Below are 18,023 nucleotides of genomic sequence, written 5' to 3'. Positions count from 1 at the left end.
ATAACTTAACAAAAGGACTTTGCTGGTGAGAATTGTTTTTAAAAATGACATGAGATTGGATAGCCCCAGGGTGGGTGAATTCGGTCAGCTCCGCCTCTAAAATCAGTCTTATAAAGTTATGTGGCCATACTGCCCTCTGGAGACTGCAGATGTTTCTCAAAATATCACTTAAGTTGATCTTTCCATTAAGAGCTGTATTCAGAACCCTGATGAATCTTGTAAAAGTTTTTATATATGAAATGTTGCAAGCTCTTCTAAGATTCCCAAATACAATTTCTAAAAAGAAGGAAACCCAGGACTTAAAAACACAAAGTTTTCCCACTTACTCTTTGTCAAATTTCTTAAATTGAGGAAATTGTTTTTAAAAAGCAACCATGTGTACTGCCATAACAGTATACTCCATATTTATTAGACAATTGACAAGAAAAACAACCTTTGGCACATGAATGCCAATTTATTTTTTTTGGACACATGAACACAAAATATCCCTGCAGGCCAAAAAAAAAAAAAAAAAAAAAAGAACAACAACAACAAAAAAAAAACCCTGCAAAATTTAAACAACCATCATCTTATCTCAACATGGGGATACCACCCTCCCTTAGTTTAGAAAGTATCTCGTATTGCTAGAGATTTACATCCAGTCCAAATTTAATAAAATACATTTTAGAACATTACAGGTCTAACAATATAGAAACAAAAATTACACCATTAGTCAAATGAACAAATGCAAACATTTTCAGTCACTAGACATAGAAAGAGCATGACTGTGTCAATAGCAAGGGATAAGAAAATGATTAATCAATAACAAGATCTTCCCCTTAATTTTACAAGGAAAAATCCTTGGAGTCAAAGCCGTATTGATACAATGCCCTCAGCCTCCACTTTCTTAAAATGAAAGCAGAGTTACCACCTTGCTATTGAGCAAGAAAATCTTACAGCACATCCACAGAGGGGCGCTAGGGCAGGGTGGAGAGGGTGAGCCTTGTCAAACAGTGAATTACTGTTTCCCACGAGACGGGTAGGTAGTTGAGCCAGGGAGCTAAGCTCTGATAATAGGCTGGGCACCAGATTCTAAAATACAGACCGTACAGAATATGTCTGCTTGTAAATCATCACCTTTGGAAGCAGCAAATAGAATTTACAGTAAGAATGGATATGTTCTGCCTGCCTCAACTAGCTGTATTAAGCCAGCTAATTCTCTTTATAAATTGCTCAGGTTTCAACAGCTAACAACAAAAATGTAACCGGTTCAACATTTGGATCTTAACCACTCTCTTAATGTCCCCCGTACCTTGTCCCTAAATTGTTACTCTTTAGCATTGCTACATTTAAATCTTTCACACTACAGGACAGTGCCTAAACAGGCTGCATTTAAAAAAACCAAGCATCCTAAACCTACTTCTAGAGAATGCACACCTCCCATTGATTGACACATGCATAACAATTCAGTCAGTCCAGAGGGTTACAAATTCAAAATTGTCAAGCCCAATTAAAAGTATGCATTCAGATTTGCTTGCAATAGTATTGCTGCAACTCTGATTCTGCAGTGATTACTTCTTAAAGATTCACCCCTCAGCAAGTTTCTTTTCCAATAATCCTAGTTCTTCCATATTTCTTTCCTTTTGTCCAGAATGACAGTGTTGCACCCTTAAAGGTACTGTTTTCCTATAAAAATAGGCCTCCCGGCTTTTCCTCCACCACCACACTTATTTGCCCCAGTGTACTAGGAGTGACTGAGGTCATACAAACTGTAGAGTTCAAGGTCGAGCGTACAGCCCAACTGCAGGCAAGTGAATCAGGGCTTCCCAGGTACTCCGTCTTGCTCCCTGCTCCATTCCTGCCTGGAGATGGTGAGAAGTGCCACTTCTTCTGTGCGTTATTAACAAACAAGCCCGAGGCACTCAAGTGCAGGTGTGGTGCCCGCTGGCCAGCCAGCCAGCCAGCCAGCCAGCCAGCCAGCTAGCCTGCCTTCAAGAGTTCTTCACATCCCGGACTCCAGTGAGTCCTCCTCCTAAAAAAGCTTGTTCTTCCTCTTCTTGGGTCCAGGGTGGCCATGCTGAAGAGTATTTTCTGTGCTCTCCCTGAACAGGTGCGAATAAAAGCAGTAGCCAACCCCTCACCAACATCTCCTGATTTGTAGTATCCAAGTGAGGTATTTGAAAAAAAGGAAAATCTTAAGAAATTAACATCTGCCATCTCTTCACTATGTTGTGCCTCAACTACAGAGCTTGCTTGCTTTCATCACTATATGCAGAGCATAAGGATGTCTGCACCCATCTTAATGAGCTACAGAACTCAATATACATTATACTAAAACTCTCAGAGACCAGTCCCAGCAAACACGGGTGGTGCTGCTGATCAACAGCATACAGAAATGTAAACTTCAATGTATTTACAAGCTGGTTTAAAAGACTGAAGAAAAACAGGGCTTTATATTGCTGGGATTGTGAGAAGGCTATTTTCAAAGATTTGGACCTGCTAATGAGTTCAAGCAAACATCCTTCACCATCAGATCCAGTGTCTCCAGACAGGTGGCAAATTCGGTTTACCACATCGTGTCTATTACCTCTTCTCCCAGCACCTTCCTCATCCACGTGGAGTGTGGCTCTGGGCCTTTTACCCCCTTTTCCAGCTCTCACTCCTGAGGTTCCAGGATACAGAATTACAGGTCAGTGAAATCTGGGCAACCCTGGCTGGAACCAGCAAGACTCTATGTAACTGTTGTCCATTCACAAAGTATTATCTACACTAAATATAAAATAGTTTTTCCCTACCTTGTAACTGATGCTTGCTTTATATCAACTCCCCTTGTTTGGACAAGAAATGAATCCTGTCTCCCCATGAATGGAATCCAGAATCTGTTAAGGAAAAAAATCAACCTTTCTATGAAGTTTTACTTTACTAAAAGGAAGGAAACCTCACCAAGTACATTTCAGGTTGAAAGAGAAGCACTGTGAGTAAGTAATTGTATAAGTAACCTTGATTCCCAGGAAAAAGTTTTAAATGCTGGTACATTTTTTGCAAGTTGCAGCATCACTCAATGTACCTTAAGGATTGGCAAAGCCTATCCTGTAAGGAAGCATCCTGGTTCTAGCTTATTTTAAAACAAAGTGACAGGACACCGACTATGACTATAAAACAGATACAAAATAATTCTTCAAAAAGGCATGGAAATATATATCTTTTCTGACTGATTTCAGGAATTGCCAGATTATGATTTATAAGAAATAGCTGATAAAATCATACCAAAATTTTATCTAGAAAACTCATTGTTGGGGTTGGGGGAAACGGAGTGAAGGGACCTTAAAAAATGCTTATTGCCAAAGTTAACTTTCTATGAGAAAAGTTTAAAAATCATTTAGATCTGACAAACCACACAGCAGCATAAAATGGGCACTTTTGAAAACTCTGAAAAGTCCTAAAAGCTAATTTTTTTCAGAGAGGGGGAAAACATGAGTACTTTTTATCATGGCAGTGTTATTTATCACGATGACATGCATTACATCTGTGTTACACATTCACAAGAGTCCACCAAATAAGAGAACTGCCTATTTGAATCTGGAGCCAAATATAGTGCAATTGCCTGGCAGCCTGTACTTTCACCAGCACAAGACTGTAGAGATCAATAAGATAAAGTAGTAAAACTAGTAAAACTTTCAAAAAATTAATGCTCATTAAAGGCATTTACAGTGGCAAAGTCAGAAATCTCCATTAAAAAGTCTATGGACCCACACAATTAAATAGTTACACTAAACTGAAGTAGATTGTTTGGTTTTTCTCTTCCACTGATGCATACATCCCGCTCAATGAATACAGAAAAAAAGGAATAATCTTTTCTTATAAGACTAGAGGGATGCAGTGAACACCACAGCTAGCAAAATATTCCATAGAAACCTTTCTTGTAAAGTCCTTTAGAAAGTTCAGGCCAATGAGCCTTTGCATGTTGAGGTAAAAATTCAGTCCAGTGCATCAGAAAAGACAATCTATGAATATCTATTACTTTAAAAAAATGGCTCAATTTTGTTGATGCATCAGACAGTGCTGCAAAGTATTTATTCAGTGCAACTATTCCAAGCTGCTGGTAGAAGACAAACTGAAGTCCACTTGGCTCTCTCTAGAGGCGGTAGGCATTTGAAACATTTTGAGGCTGCGTGGGGTGCCAAATGGGTTGAGCTCTTCTGAAACTCTCAGGCAAAATACATTGTGTGCTGGGTATCATGGTGGATCTGCACAGCTTTAGCCAAGGCCTGAGGATCTCGGCCGTTGCTCTGTCCTGACACATGACTGCCTTCTGCACTGTAAAGAGAACAAAGCAAAACAAAAACAAACAAACAAACAAACAAAAAAACAGATATAACAAAAGACCATGTCAAACTTCACATGTTTCAAATAGCATGAATAGTACTGGATTCAAGACCTTAGGCTCAGGCTGGTTCCTTAAATATTTGTAATGTCTCCCTATATATCAGTTTGTTTAACTGAAAATTGTAATACAACTTATTTGTTGTAATAATCAAATAATGTCTGCAAAGACCCAAGTCCTTAATGGTCCCTCCATAAGGACTTCTCTTGGCCATTATGTCTGGTTAATACCTGCTTGCCTTTAGGCTTGAGTCAAATGTCATCTCCCCCGCCCCCAAATCTTCCCTAACTCCAAAGTACAGGCCAGAGCCACCTGGAACATACTTCCACAGAACACTCTACCTTTTTTTCACTTGAAAAAAACACAATTAAAGTTAAATTATTAATTGGGTAATTATTTATTTCCCCACTGGGACATAAACTCCAAGAAAGCAGCAACTTTGTGTATCTCATTCACCATAAAAACCTCTATTGTCTGGCACATAGTGTAGCCTCAACAACCATTGTTGAATGAATGAATGGATTTATGTGCCTAGCATGGCGCTGGAGCATAGTAGACACTCAGCAAAGGTTGTCATGGGACGAGTTTGTTCTTGTCTTCCCCTCAATAGCTATATGACCTTGGACAAGTAATAACTCCTCTGAACTTTGGTCTTTTAGGATAACAATAACTTCTGAACAAACTTCTTAAGGGTACCATGTGCTCTAAAGGGCTTGGTAAACTGTAACTCACAATCCCTCTTCTGACTTCTCTCACCCACTCACACCCAATTAACTGTTAAGAACTCTCTGTTTTATCCCAGGAATAGCTTTTTACATTTAACAAAGATGATCTTGCTCTAACATACTTTTCTAGCTTCATGCCTGCTGGTCCCCTTTCATATGTTCCAGCCAAAGAAAACTTGCTATTGTCCAAACATATCACTTGCTTTCTCTTCTTTGTGTCCATTGTTCCCTCAGCCTGGAAAATCCTTTTCTTTTCTTTGTAGAGCCAAATCCTACCCTTCCAGCTATGAAATCTTCTCAAAAAGCCTTTCCTCTGATGTCCCTTTGCACACTCACCTATACTGCTTTGAGTTAATTGTCAGTTCTATTTTACCTGTGTTATCTCCCATACTGAAACAAAATCCCAGGAAACATGTCTTCCCCATCTTACTATTTTTAGCACTTAGGACAGTGCTGGGCACAAAATCAATCTCTAATAAATGTGTTGAATGAATGAATGTATACTACAGAATGGAAGGTACAAAGTCACAGCTGAGCATTTTCCATAATAGCGTATTTTCAACCCTTACAGAAATAGATTTGCAGTGGAATGTCTACTATTTAGCAGCTGAATTCAGACTTGGGGAAGAGCCCAGAAACTGCTATACTTCACAGATGGTCATTTGGAAAATAAAATTACTTCAGAGAGCTTGTTTAGCTCTTTAATAGTAGGTCAGTCTGATTCTCTTGAGATCCCTAATTGGGGGTGAGAATGGTATGGCACAGCTCGTCTGCCACACACACACACACCCCAGTTCACTCTAGCGCGTTCTTCCAGACTGCACGGAAAGCAAAAAGAACAGGTCGAGATTTTCCCTTGTATGAACTGGAATCCACAGGCCTGTGACTCCTCTGACTAGAGTCAGGATACTGTGCTGGCCACCTTCTGAGGCTGCTCAGGACCTGAGCAGAACTAAAATGTATTTGGCTCTATGGGACAACCACAGGCAACTCCAAATTAGACTCCTTTCCTTCAGCAGACTTTAGATACACCACACAAGTAAGTATAAACAGCCCTGAGCACTTCTCAGATCAAAAGTCACCTTATAAGCTGTCAAAGGCACATGCAATTTTAGTCACTGCTTGCAATTTAAACCTTAAAAGGAAGAGTAACTCCTCCAAAAAGTTTTCTGTAGCAGATTTTTTTTTTTTTTTTTAAATATCCCACTAACATAGAAAGAGATTTCCTTGTGCCTGAGTAACTTGCCTGTCATGATCTTTATCCACCAGATGATACCTTGCTCTGAATGCTACAAGCCGGGCATAATATGCAGGTGCTGGAATAGAGACTGAGCGCGTACACCGCACATAGGTGTGACATAGCTGGTAAGTCAGTAGCTGGAGCTCATCTGCGGTGAAGCAGTTGTCATCCCACAGGACCTGGTAATGTGAAGGACGGCTGGTTCCCTGGAGAGAGAGTTTTATGATTAAGAAATTTCTGACATGAGTTGACTGCTTGAGAGAAGAACTGAAATCTACACCTTAAACTCAGAAGTATTCCTGCTTAGCACACTTACCAGCAGATACCTAGACCGAAAGATAACAGTTCTAGGATACAAGCATTAACTAAATTAGACACACCGCAGTGTATAATAACAAGTCTATTCAAGCTAGTTGCTGAATTTGCGAATATTTCCCTATCAAGTCAAAGATCTGGACCAGCTTCCAACTTACCTGAATTCCTGCATGACTACAGAGGTAAAAGTCAAATTCAGATGGATGTGTGATGGTGCTATCCACGGTAGTGCCTGCTGGTACATTGCCACTTTTACCCACCTAAAAAAAAAAAAAAGGGGTGTAAGTAGTCACCGTTGTGTCAAATCGAGCTCAGGCCATTTCTCTTTTGTGTTAATTGGTAACAAGTTAGTAAGCTGCGCCTGTAAGCCAGTTTAATTCAAGAGGCTAAACTTTCTATAACTTCCCTTTAGCCTAACCATTTCATCCTCAAGTATTTTTACAAACAAACATACTACATGGTTTCTTTAAGGGAATCCAAACAAAGAATTATTCCACCAATGGCTTTGGGCTAAATTTTTGTCCTCTATTTACAGATTACACATTGGTATGTTCACAGAAAGAAAGAAAGAAAGAAAAAAAAAAGGACATTTAAGATGGGTAAACGTCCTGAGAAAAATCACTTTTATTCCTTACTTGGAATTTTAAAAAATCTATAATTTGCAGTAAAAGTTAAGATGAAGAAAAAAATAAGTTAAGATGAAGAAATCTTTGAACTGGCTTAACAAAACTAATATTTCCAGGGGACCAATTAAAAAAGACACTGGCACATACATTATCAGGATGAGTGCACTGAAATGGGAATCAGGAGGCCAGAGTTTCAGATCTGGGTCTCGTCTTGCAACTACATACATTGAACAAAGCATAATATCTTTGGGCCTCAATCTAATCCACTATAAATTTAGGCAATGATCTCTTACACTTAAAAAATTCTGAAGTTCTTCTGTGGCCAAAATTCTAAAACCAAACTTCAAGAAAAGCAGAGAAAGAACTTCAGAAATGCATTTACAATATTTTTCACACTATAAGATACACCTGGTCATAAGACACACCTAGGTTTAGAGGAGGAAAACAAGAAAAAAATATTCTGAACAAAATGGTGTATTAAAATATTTAATAAATATAACAATAATAATTCAATCATGTAAAGTGAACAGCAGTCAACAGCGGTATTAAGAACCATCATCACTGTCATTAACAAATGAGGAGAAACTTTAAGGTTCAAGTACTCTTCTAGTTTTCTGGAGACCCCAAGAACTCATCAACGCTAGTGTCAGAATTTATGAAGCTCAGTTGCTCACAATCACTGCTATCACTTTCATCGCTATCTTCCTACTGACCAGGTGCCCTGAGATTCAGCAGTAAAGGGGGACATTTAAGTGTCCTCAGGGGTTTTGCGTGGGCCCACCACTTCCTCTTCTAACAGCTGTTGCCAGTGTGGACAGGTCAGGTAACACACATCATGGTCTGTGACGCAATATTCGCTCCATAAGGTGCACATTTTCCCCTGACTTTTGCAGGAAAAAATGTGTGTCTTATGGTGCGAAAAATAAGGTAAATCTTGCTATTTGGTCAGTTTTCATCCTCTTCTGCTGTACAGCAGGATTCCATATGAGGAATTTTATTTAGCATCTAGGCACAAATTTGATGGAGGATTTTTTTGGCTCCATTCCATCTGTTGTTACCTTCAGCTGAGGACCATGCACCAATGCATACAAGAACATCTATGAGTATAGAGAAGTCTCATTCCATCAAATTCAGATGTGAACTTGGGTTCCTCGTTGAACAAGAGGAAATGTAACTGAATTAAAGGAGTTCTAGCACTGTTTCCCAAAACGTGTTCTTTAGGAATATTAGCCCTACAGGGTGTATTTGGGTGTTTTTATGGTCAAACAAATTTGTGAAATACTGAATTAAACCATGTTTTAAAAGGCTTTTCCATTATATGACTTCTCAGAACCTTTATTTAATAATATAAAATTTTAAAGAGGGAGATGGAGTATATAGCATTTCCCAAACTTATTGGACCATATGTGGGGGACAGACAAACATGAGGAGATGTGGGAAGCAGACAGCCTTGGTTTAAAAGACTCTGACTACTGTGCGGAGCCACCTCCAGCTGGGCCCTCTGCCGGCAGGTTGTCTTCCAGGCCAGCTCTGAATCCCACCCCTGGGGGATTTTAAAGATAGAATAGAAATACAAAGTGGCTTTTAAGGAAAAGGGAACCTGCTCTGTTTTTCTCTGTAAAGCCTCAAATCCTTGTCAGTAAAATGTGAAGAACAGAATGATTAAGTAAGAGGAAGTGCTTTTGACCTTGTGTGAAATACCTGAATGTGTCAGCCCTGTATTGATCTGCATTTCCCTTTCACGCCCTACCATTTGGGGAAGTGCTGCACATTTTCCTTAAGTACTTCCGAATGTGGAAAGTGGATAAAAACCCTGGCTAATAAAGAAATGGGGGTGATTTTCCACTAGAGAAAACCTCCTCCCTTCCTTCCTCCCTCAGATGGAGAATGTCTGAGTAGTTTCTTCATCCACTCCGAGGGATCCAGAGTCTCTCTCAACCATAGAATCTCTTTTTGAAAAAAATCTCTTGGCTCTATAAATGAAAGCCTAAAGAATTGATGCCCTGGGAAGAAGGGAATCCAGGCATGCTCAATTCAACAATTATTGCTTGAGCACCCATGGGCAAGGCTCTGTAGCAGATGTTAGGGAAGAGAGGCAGAGGCACAGAGAAGTAATGAACATGCCTTCCTGCCTTTCATGGAAACCATATACAATGAACTGCAAAGAAATGTAATAAGGGCATTTTGGAAGGCACTTGGAAAAGCTGGTGGGAGGAAATAGTTGCGTCATGCCTTATAAGCAGCAGTTGAAAGTGGGGGGTGGGATAGAAACAGGAAACTACAAATATCCCCTTAAGACAGGAATAGATAAATAAACCATGGTTCATCCTATCATGAAATACTACTCAGCAATAGAAGGGAACAAACTACTCATATACACAAAAACTTGGATGAATCTCAAGTGCATTATGCTAAGTAAAAGAAGCCAGATTCAAAAGCTATGGGAATCCACTTATATGACATTCAGGAAACAACAAAACTCAAGGGACAGAATACATATCAGTGATCACCAGGGATTGTAGGTAGGGAAAGGATTGACTATGAAAGGGCATTTGTGTGTGTGCTTGTTCTATATCTTGAATGAGGTGATGGTTATATAACTACATGCATTTGTCAAAACTTGCACAACAGTATACTAAAAAGGGCAAATTTTACTGTATCTATATTATACCTTAATTTTCTTTTAAAATGGAAAACAAAAGGGGATGGGGTGGGTGGATGTGGTCATTCCAGGGATAAAAATGCACAAAATACATGGGAAATGAAAGGTGCTTGAGGGCATGGTGAAAGAGGAAACTAAAATATTATGTTTTGGCTACTTGGGACGACACTGAACAGCACAGGAAAGCATTTGGTAGGCAATGGGGATACGTGAAGATTTTTCACCAGTGGAGTGGCAGGATAAGATCTGTATCTTAAAAACCTAGACTTGAGAGCAGGCAGAGGATGCATTTGTGGAGGCCCCTAGGAGTCTCCTGCAATACAGAAAAGTTCTGCCTCAAGTGGCGGGAACACACAAGAGGAAGCATTGGGATGAGAGATTTCAGGGCAGAATAGAAAACTCTTTGACCAACTGGATTTGCGGAGACAGGAAAGGAGGAGAAGAATTTAAAGCCAATTCTGCAATTTCTAGCTTGGCTGGTTTAATATATACAGTAATGCCAACTAACAGAAGAAGAAGAGTGGGGGAGGAACAGATTTTGGATGAGGATAACACAATAAGTAAAAAGTTTAGACGTGTTTTGCTTGAAATGCCTGTGGCAGATTGTATCACCGGTGCCAAATATTCCCGTGCCCTTCCCTAGGGGAGGATTATACTTTCCCACCCAATTAACTCAGAAGTGGCCATGTAACTTGCTGTGGCAGATAAAATGTGGCCTGAAATGTGTTACTTCTGGGCAGAAGCTTTAAGAGCCAGGCTATGGCTTGGCTTGTATCTTTTTTCCCTTCTGTTTCAATGACTGGCGATGTTCCAGATAGATGTTTCTCTGTCAGCCTAGGTTCTAAAGGGAGGACGGCACGGTCACAGCTGCTAGAGACAGTCACAATGAATGTGTAATGTGAGCAAGAAATAAATCTTTGTAAGCCACTATGACTTTGGAGTTTTGTGCATGGCCTAGCCTATCTTGACTGATACAATGCCTATCAAGCATCTAAGGAAAGTTGTCTGGTAGATACTTGGAAGTGCAAGTTGGGAGCTACATAGAAAAGTCTGGGGCTGGAAATACAGTTTTAGGAAATGGTGAGCAAATAAGTGGATCCAGAGAAGTGGGTGACACTAAAGAGAGTTGCAACTGAAAAGAAGTATGAAATGGTGGGAAGCATCCATGTTTGACGGACAGAGGAGGAAGAAGAGTCAAAGAAAGCCTGATTATAGGGGTAGGTGGCGAACCTGGACAATCACTTTGCAAAGGCCAAAGAAGGCAAACATTGTTGGCGCTGCAAAGAGGTCAGTACGAATCTGAAAAGATATCACTGGATTCAAAATGAGCAAGTCATTAAGAGCCACTTTAGTGGGGTCACTGAAATCGAAGTCAGGCTACAGAGAACTAAAGTAGGATGTGAGAAGGTACAGAGAGGAAGTCAAGTCATTCTCTTCCTGGAAGTTTGGTCATGAAAGGACGGGAAGATGAGGTGGCAGGTAGGCGCTCAGAGAAGCAGAAGTTTATATGGGTGACTAAGGAAGAGTTGAGAAACCTTAGTGGGCAAGGAGAAGGAGGCCAACTAATGGGAAAGATTGAAATTTTGGAAAATAAAGGATGATTAGTGAAGTGAGGCTCTAGAGAAGGCAGAAAGGAATAGGCACAAAGGCATAAGTAGGGAAAAAAAGCTTAGGTGGAGAGATTAGTTTCTGAGTCATGAAGAAGGAGACAAGAAACATAAGATTTAACTAAGTATGAAAGTAGAAGAACGGATGCCAAGAAAATCCATGACTTTCTAGACTGTGTTCTGAGGGAAATAGAAAGTTGTTCTATTGTTGGCTATGAAGACATCATGGATAGGGCTGGAGAGTTGAGAAGAGTACAAAGGTTTGGAACAGATGCAATCGGGAATAAAATAAATGAAAAAATTGCAGTCTCAAAGGCCTGGTTGAGATGTGCTATTATGAATTTGTAATACAGGTCATTATTAAACAAATGACTTTTTTTCCTCAGCAATATCTATCCACCTCAGAGTAAAAGCAAAGGAAATGGGCAAGTGGACGGGTTCAGAGTTAGAGATTGGCAAGAGGCATGTTCAGAGAACTGAAGATGTTGATGTGTCAGGGGTGCCAAGCAGACCAAGGACTGGGACTGTCAGTCTTGAAAGGTTTGGAGTGACACTGCATTAGTAAGGAGCAAACCTGTGAGGTAGCTTGGAGTTTCAGAAAGGTAATCCAGGTCCAAAGCTACATGAATAGCAAGTTGACAGATGGTGGAAAGGGGACAGTGCAGTTAAGGAGGAGTGGCAGGATGTTTTGTGCCCAGAGCTTGTGGAATAGTTCAGAGAATTTGTTTTTAGCAGGGTCTAAGAAGTACTGCTGAGTCAGGATTTGGGCAATTTAGAAGCACTTGGAATCTGAGCTGATTGGTGGACCTGGAGCCCAAGGAGAAAACCTTAGTTCTCTATTCTTTAATGATTTAGGAAACAAAAGCAGCTCTGCCTTGGATTAGAGGCAAAAACTAAGGGCATACTAGAAAATAGTGGGAGTGACCCACACGATTACATGATGAGACAGCAGAGAGAACTGGTCTCCCTGGGGGTGGATCAGGGAGGACCTGGAAACATGAAGTAATGCCATAAAAATATCATAAAAGCAAAGTCATACACTATCACATGCTTACCTAGTTTACACATAAATATAAGATTATAAATAGATACATTACACAAAATGCCTCTTATCAAGCGCTAGGAACTATACCTCAAATTAACATTCATTTATTAATTTAATCCTTACAACAACCCTGTGACATAGGTATTGTTCTTAATACATTTTAGAGTTGAGGACATTATGGCTTAGAGAAGTTAAGTAACCTGCCCATGGTTAGTAAGTGTGACATCATAAATGTTCAGAGTTGATACCCTGAGAATACCCTGTACCAATATCAAATCATTTAGAAGATAAATTTTTCTTTGTACCCTAGACCTGTGCCTCAGGCACTGACAGAAAAAAGTAGTAAATGGCAATAAAGTCCAAATTGATAAACCTGCCTTATGAAGCTGGCCTGTACCACCCCAGTGGACCGGGCATGTTTCTGACCTCCTTTCCAAAAACTTTAGAAAAAGAGAACTATTCATTCTTGAAACCCATGTCTCTTAGAATTAGTCATCTAAGATTAACTGCAGTTAGTATATTTATTAAATTAATATTAGGCACTTCTGCTTTTAGAAAAAAAATTATATATATACCCACTCAAAAATGCATTTCCTTGTATCAAATAATGAAGCTTATCTTATGTTTTCTTACCCTTTCTGTTTTATCTGCACAGAAGAGTCGCGTGTGATGTCTTTTCTGTACCACAATGTAGGTTATTCCTGGCCGGTAATCTTCTTCCAAGCTAATACATGCCTTTCGAATTGCTATTAGTTCTGGCCAAGCTACCTAGGAGTTACAAATGGAATGACATTTAATTGAGAGCTCACCTTGTATCTCTCAGATCTGATTTACCCAGAGTGGCAGATGAAAGGAGGCTTCACCAGACACCTAGAAGCCCCAAAAGGCAACTATGGGATAACGAGAGTACCTGTTTCATTTGTCCCTCGGACACCCCTCCACGGTAATAGATGATCCGTGTGGGTTTGAAGCGTGTGGATTTGTAGAACTGGATCAGTAGCTCTCGAACCATGTTAGTAAGGTCCTGGATTACTTCCTGACTATAGAGGAGCTCCTGGGAAATCTCCTGGCGGGAAGTCTGCACCCGAACAGTTGCACAGTACCGGCTGGGGTGGCCATCCATACTGCCAACGACAGCAGCAATGGAAGGCTTCTTTCCATCCCCTGCAGGGGGGTGGGTGACATCTGCTCCCAGGAAGATGACAGGCTGCTGGAACACTGATGGCCTGCTCAGATTTAAAAAGATATTGCCACTCAGATATACAGATGAAAATGTTCGGGTTTAGCAAGCTTACCAGATACCATCACAGATATAATCTTATGAGAGAGAATAAAGACTTGTGCCCATTGGGAGAGGACTCCAAGGCCCCCTACATTTCTGTGCCACCCAGTACGGTGAATCTGAATTGACTGCAGAAATCAACATGGTTCTTCTCGAACAATAGGAAGGGGAGAATTAAAAAAAGAGGACCCAACTCAAATTTAATGAAAGCTCCTGTGTAGAGGGAAAATTTTCTCTGAACGGGCTTTCTTGGAATCCTGGGATTTCTTTCTTTTCTTCTTTCTTTAATCCTCACCTAAGGATATACTTATTGATGTTAGAGAGAAGGGAAGGGAGGGAGACAGAGAAGGAGAGAAACATTGATGTGAGAGACAAACAAAGATTGGTTGCCTCTAATATGTGCCCCAAGGGAGAAATGAATCCACAACCTAGGTATGTGCCCTGCATGGGAATCGAACCTGTGACCTTTCGGTTTACGGGACAATACTCCAACCAACTGAACCACAGCAACTAGGGCAAGATCCTGGGATATCTTACAATGGATACAGAACTGCAGAATGTATACAGGACTGAGATGAAACCCCCAATTATTTTTAGGATGTGAGACTTAGGAAAGAGAATCAAGTCTATCTACTTCCTTATTTTATTGTTATTCATAGTATTTATCACTTACCCTACATATTTTACTTATTTATTTTATTTATTGTACTCACACACACATGAATGTAAGTGCCATAGGGCACTGCTGTATCCCTTGTGCCTAGAACACTATCTAGCTCACAGTTGATACTCAATAAATATTTGTCAAAAGAATGAATTTATTTATTTGGCCCTGATTTTTCTATCTAGGGAATCAGGGAGAAAAATATCATGCATACTTCTCTGGTAAATTCTTAAAGATAGGATTTGGGACTGAGTATCAATTCTTAAAGTATAATCTAGGAAGCATCCCAAATCAGAAGATCTCATGTAAAAGTACTAAAGATGTAAAAGGGACTAGAGAATAGGTACCACCAGGAGGTCAGAGGTTATATTGTATTTCTTTCTTCTTCTTTTTTTAAAATTGATGTTAGAGTGATAGAGAAAGGGAGTGGGGAGAGAGAGAGAACAAAATATTGATTTGTTGTTCCATTTATTTACGCATTCATTGGTTGCTTCTTGTATGTGCCCTGACAGGGGATCAAACCCACAACCTTGGTACATTGAGATGATGGTCTAAACAATTGAGCTACCTGGCCAGGCTGTATTTTTCTATATATATCATCATACAACAACATGGTCCTGACACAAGACAGGATAACAACAAATGTATACTCTTAATATTCATATACTCAACATAATAACAGCTTACATATACTATGTACCAATCATTGTGCTGAACCTTTTACATGAACTTGCCCAAGATAACACAGGAAGAGGTAAGGCTGGAATGCAACCAGGAAGTCTGACACGAGAGTATGTACTCTAACCCACTGTGCTATATTGTCTCAAATGTCTGGGTTATCTACTGGGAGGGGCCATAAGAAAGCCTGATGAGGTGCTAGAAATGTTCTATATCTTAACCTGGGTGGTAGTTATATGAGTGTATATGTAAATAAGAAAAAGCAATTGAAGCTTCAGGTCAAGATGGTGGAGTACGTAAACGCAGTACTCACATCCTTCCACTAACACATCAAAATTACAACTAAACTAGAGAACAAGCATCATTCAGAACCACCTATAATACAGTTGACCGGAAGTTCTACAACTAAGGATATAAAGAAGGAGCCACATCAAGACTGGCAGGAGGGGCAGCGAAGTGGAAAGGTCTGGTCCTACCCCCACACGCAGTGGATAACAACCAGGAGGGATATCTTGGCTGGGGAGGTCACCCCCTGGGAAGTGAGAGGTCCAGACCCCCAAGCCCAGGGTTCCAGGGCCAGGAAGAGAGGCGTTGGTGGCATAGGTGAAAAAGGTGAAGGAATTAAATACAAATTCGTAGTTACAGAATAGTCATGGGGATGTAAAGTACAGTACAGGGAACATAGTCAATAACATTCTAATACTATGTATAGTGTCAGATGGGGAGATTTTTTGGGATGATCACTTAATAAGTTACATAATGTCTACTCACTGGAGTACTACTGAAACTATTATAATATTGTATGTCAACTGCAATTGAAAAAAATTTGTATATATATATATGTATATATATATATAGAGAGAGAGAGGGGGGGGGGAGACCCCGGCTGGTGTGGCTCAGTGGGTTGAACACTGGCTTGTGAACCGAATGAAAGGTCACTGGTTCGATTCCCAGTCAGGGTACATGCCTGGGTGGTGGGCCAGGTGTCCTGCTGGGAGTATGCGAGAGGCAATCAATTAATTTATTTCTCACACATTGATGTTTCTCTCCCTTTCTTTCTCCCTCCCTACCCCACTTCCTAAAAAGAAGAAAAAAAAAATCTTTTTAAAAAAGAAAGAAAAAGCAATCACGATGCATATTTGAGGTTTGTGTGCTTTATTGTAAATTACATAAGTTAGAGTTGGAAAAAGAGTTCAGAATCTTACCTTTGATGAGGTACAAGCACATTGTTAATTCCTCCAAGCTTTGCATTTATCTTCAGGCAAAGGTTGGAAAGGGTCTGGGGTGAGGTCTTCACAACATTTTTTACCTGGACACATTGCGTGGCCATACCCAGGAGGGTATCTCCAACACGTTTCACCTCCGCTACAAAAATAAGTTAATTAATTGATTTTAAAAATTGTTTAAATATTTTCTTAATTACTATGAGTAGAGGGGAAAAATTCACACTGACATTTACAAAGTGCCTACTATATACTGTATACAGTGCTAGGTGATTTTCCTGTGTGGTGTTTTTCATTTGCTAAACCCCGAGGCAATTTTTTATTTTTAAATTCAGTTTGGATAGGCCATTCCCCACCCCTTTCCTTCCCTCCTGCAGGCCTTTTTTTTTTTTTTTTTTTTTTTACTATTTTTACTTTTTATTTATTGATCCCCTGACCGGGGATTGAACCTGCAACTTTGGGGAATCAGGATGGTGCTCTAACCAACTGAGCTAGCTACCCAGCCAGAGCCAGGCTTTTAAACTAGCCTATTTTCTTTATTCTACTATGCTGCCTGCCACCACTCTCTTAGTCTCTGGAGGTTCCTTTTCCCACAGGACTGGCCTGGCAAAGGAATCAATCTCCCTAGCTCCTCCCTCTCACTACAGGCACACCAGCCTGTTGAATTTTTTTCTCCTTTCCACCCCAGCCCTTTTTTTTTTTTTCTCTCTCTAACATTAGAAATAAACTGTAGGTAACAAAATAAGCAAATACAGAGAGGGCTGAAGACATTTTACAAAGTTCAAACAGCTTGGTCTATAGTTTCCAAATCCTTTACTTAGATAATAGCCAAAAGAACTTTGCATCATTTTTCTTCTAATAGATACAAACGAAACAGCTCCTTTTCTGGAAGTGGTAGTAGGTTCCCCTTCTCTTCCCCACTCTGATATTCCTAAGAGTGTTAACCAACATTCCAGTTCTCCCTGCTTTGGGGGCTATGATAGAATTTCACTATATGCCCAGCCCTCGTTTCCACTGCATTTCCTGGCCCCATTCCCATTTTCCCCGACACGGGTTGGATGGGCCAATACAGCTGGTTGTGGCCAAGAGGTTGCAGATATTAAGAACCCTCCAGAGCTCTCTTTTCTCTCTGCTGTGAAGCCTGCAACAATCCAAACAGTGACTGCTCTGCCAACCCAGGTTTTAGAGTGAAAACGATATGATGATATGGAGAAACAGGCTTCAGTCTACCTGCAATGGACACACAGCAGGAGCAAAAAGCAAACCTTTGCCGCTTGGAGCCCCTGAGAACTTGGGTTTTTTTATTTTTATTTTTTGTGACTGCAGCATAATCTAGTCTATTCTGTCTGTCACACGTACAATTAAAATCATCCTTCATTCAACATTAAAGGGGTCCATACCATATACTGGTGTCTTCCCGGGCAAGATCACCACTATTAGCTGAAGGCCCACATATGTCATTTTCAGGTGTTTAAACATGGGCTCCACGCTGTCTGCACCTTGTGCATACTTGCAGAAACATGGCTGACCCTGGATGGGCATTCCTGCATCCTTAGAGATTTTACGGAGCTGGTCAGTGAAACTCCTATTAAA

At 40.2% G+C, this 18,023-nt stretch overlaps 1 protein-coding gene across 2 annotated transcripts in view; it reads right to left on the bottom strand.

Moving 5' to 3' along the window:
- Positions 1-430: 430 nt before the first annotated feature.
- Positions 431-18,023, bottom strand: part of AGO4 (argonaute RISC component 4) — a 31,953-nt gene continuing 14,360 nt past the window's right edge. For both annotated transcript variants that reach the window (XM_090269098.1, XM_090269099.1), the window contains 7 exons: positions 17,831-18,015; positions 16,413-16,572; positions 13,494-13,809; positions 13,217-13,351; positions 6,802-6,903; positions 6,335-6,534; positions 431-4,296 (listed from right to left, as the gene is read on the bottom strand). In XM_090269098.1, the coding sequence (XP_090125224.1) occupies positions 4,188-4,296; positions 6,335-6,534; positions 6,802-6,903; positions 13,217-13,351; positions 13,494-13,809; positions 16,413-16,572; positions 17,831-18,015 (1,207 nt within the window). In that variant the 3' untranslated portion in view covers positions 431-4,187. The remainder of the gene's footprint in view (positions 4,297-6,334; positions 6,535-6,801; positions 6,904-13,216; positions 13,352-13,493; positions 13,810-16,412; positions 16,573-17,830; positions 18,016-18,023) is intronic.

The sequence above is a fragment of the Furipterus horrens genome, unplaced genomic scaffold, assembly GCF_987537825.1.
Source record: "Furipterus horrens unplaced genomic scaffold, mFurHor1.1.pri manual_scaffold_3, whole genome shotgun sequence".
Classification (NCBI taxonomy): domain Eukaryota; kingdom Metazoa; phylum Chordata; class Mammalia; order Chiroptera; family Furipteridae; genus Furipterus; species Furipterus horrens.
The sequence above is the reverse complement of the archived record's forward strand: the minus strand, read 5'-3'. Positions and strand labels throughout refer to the sequence as shown.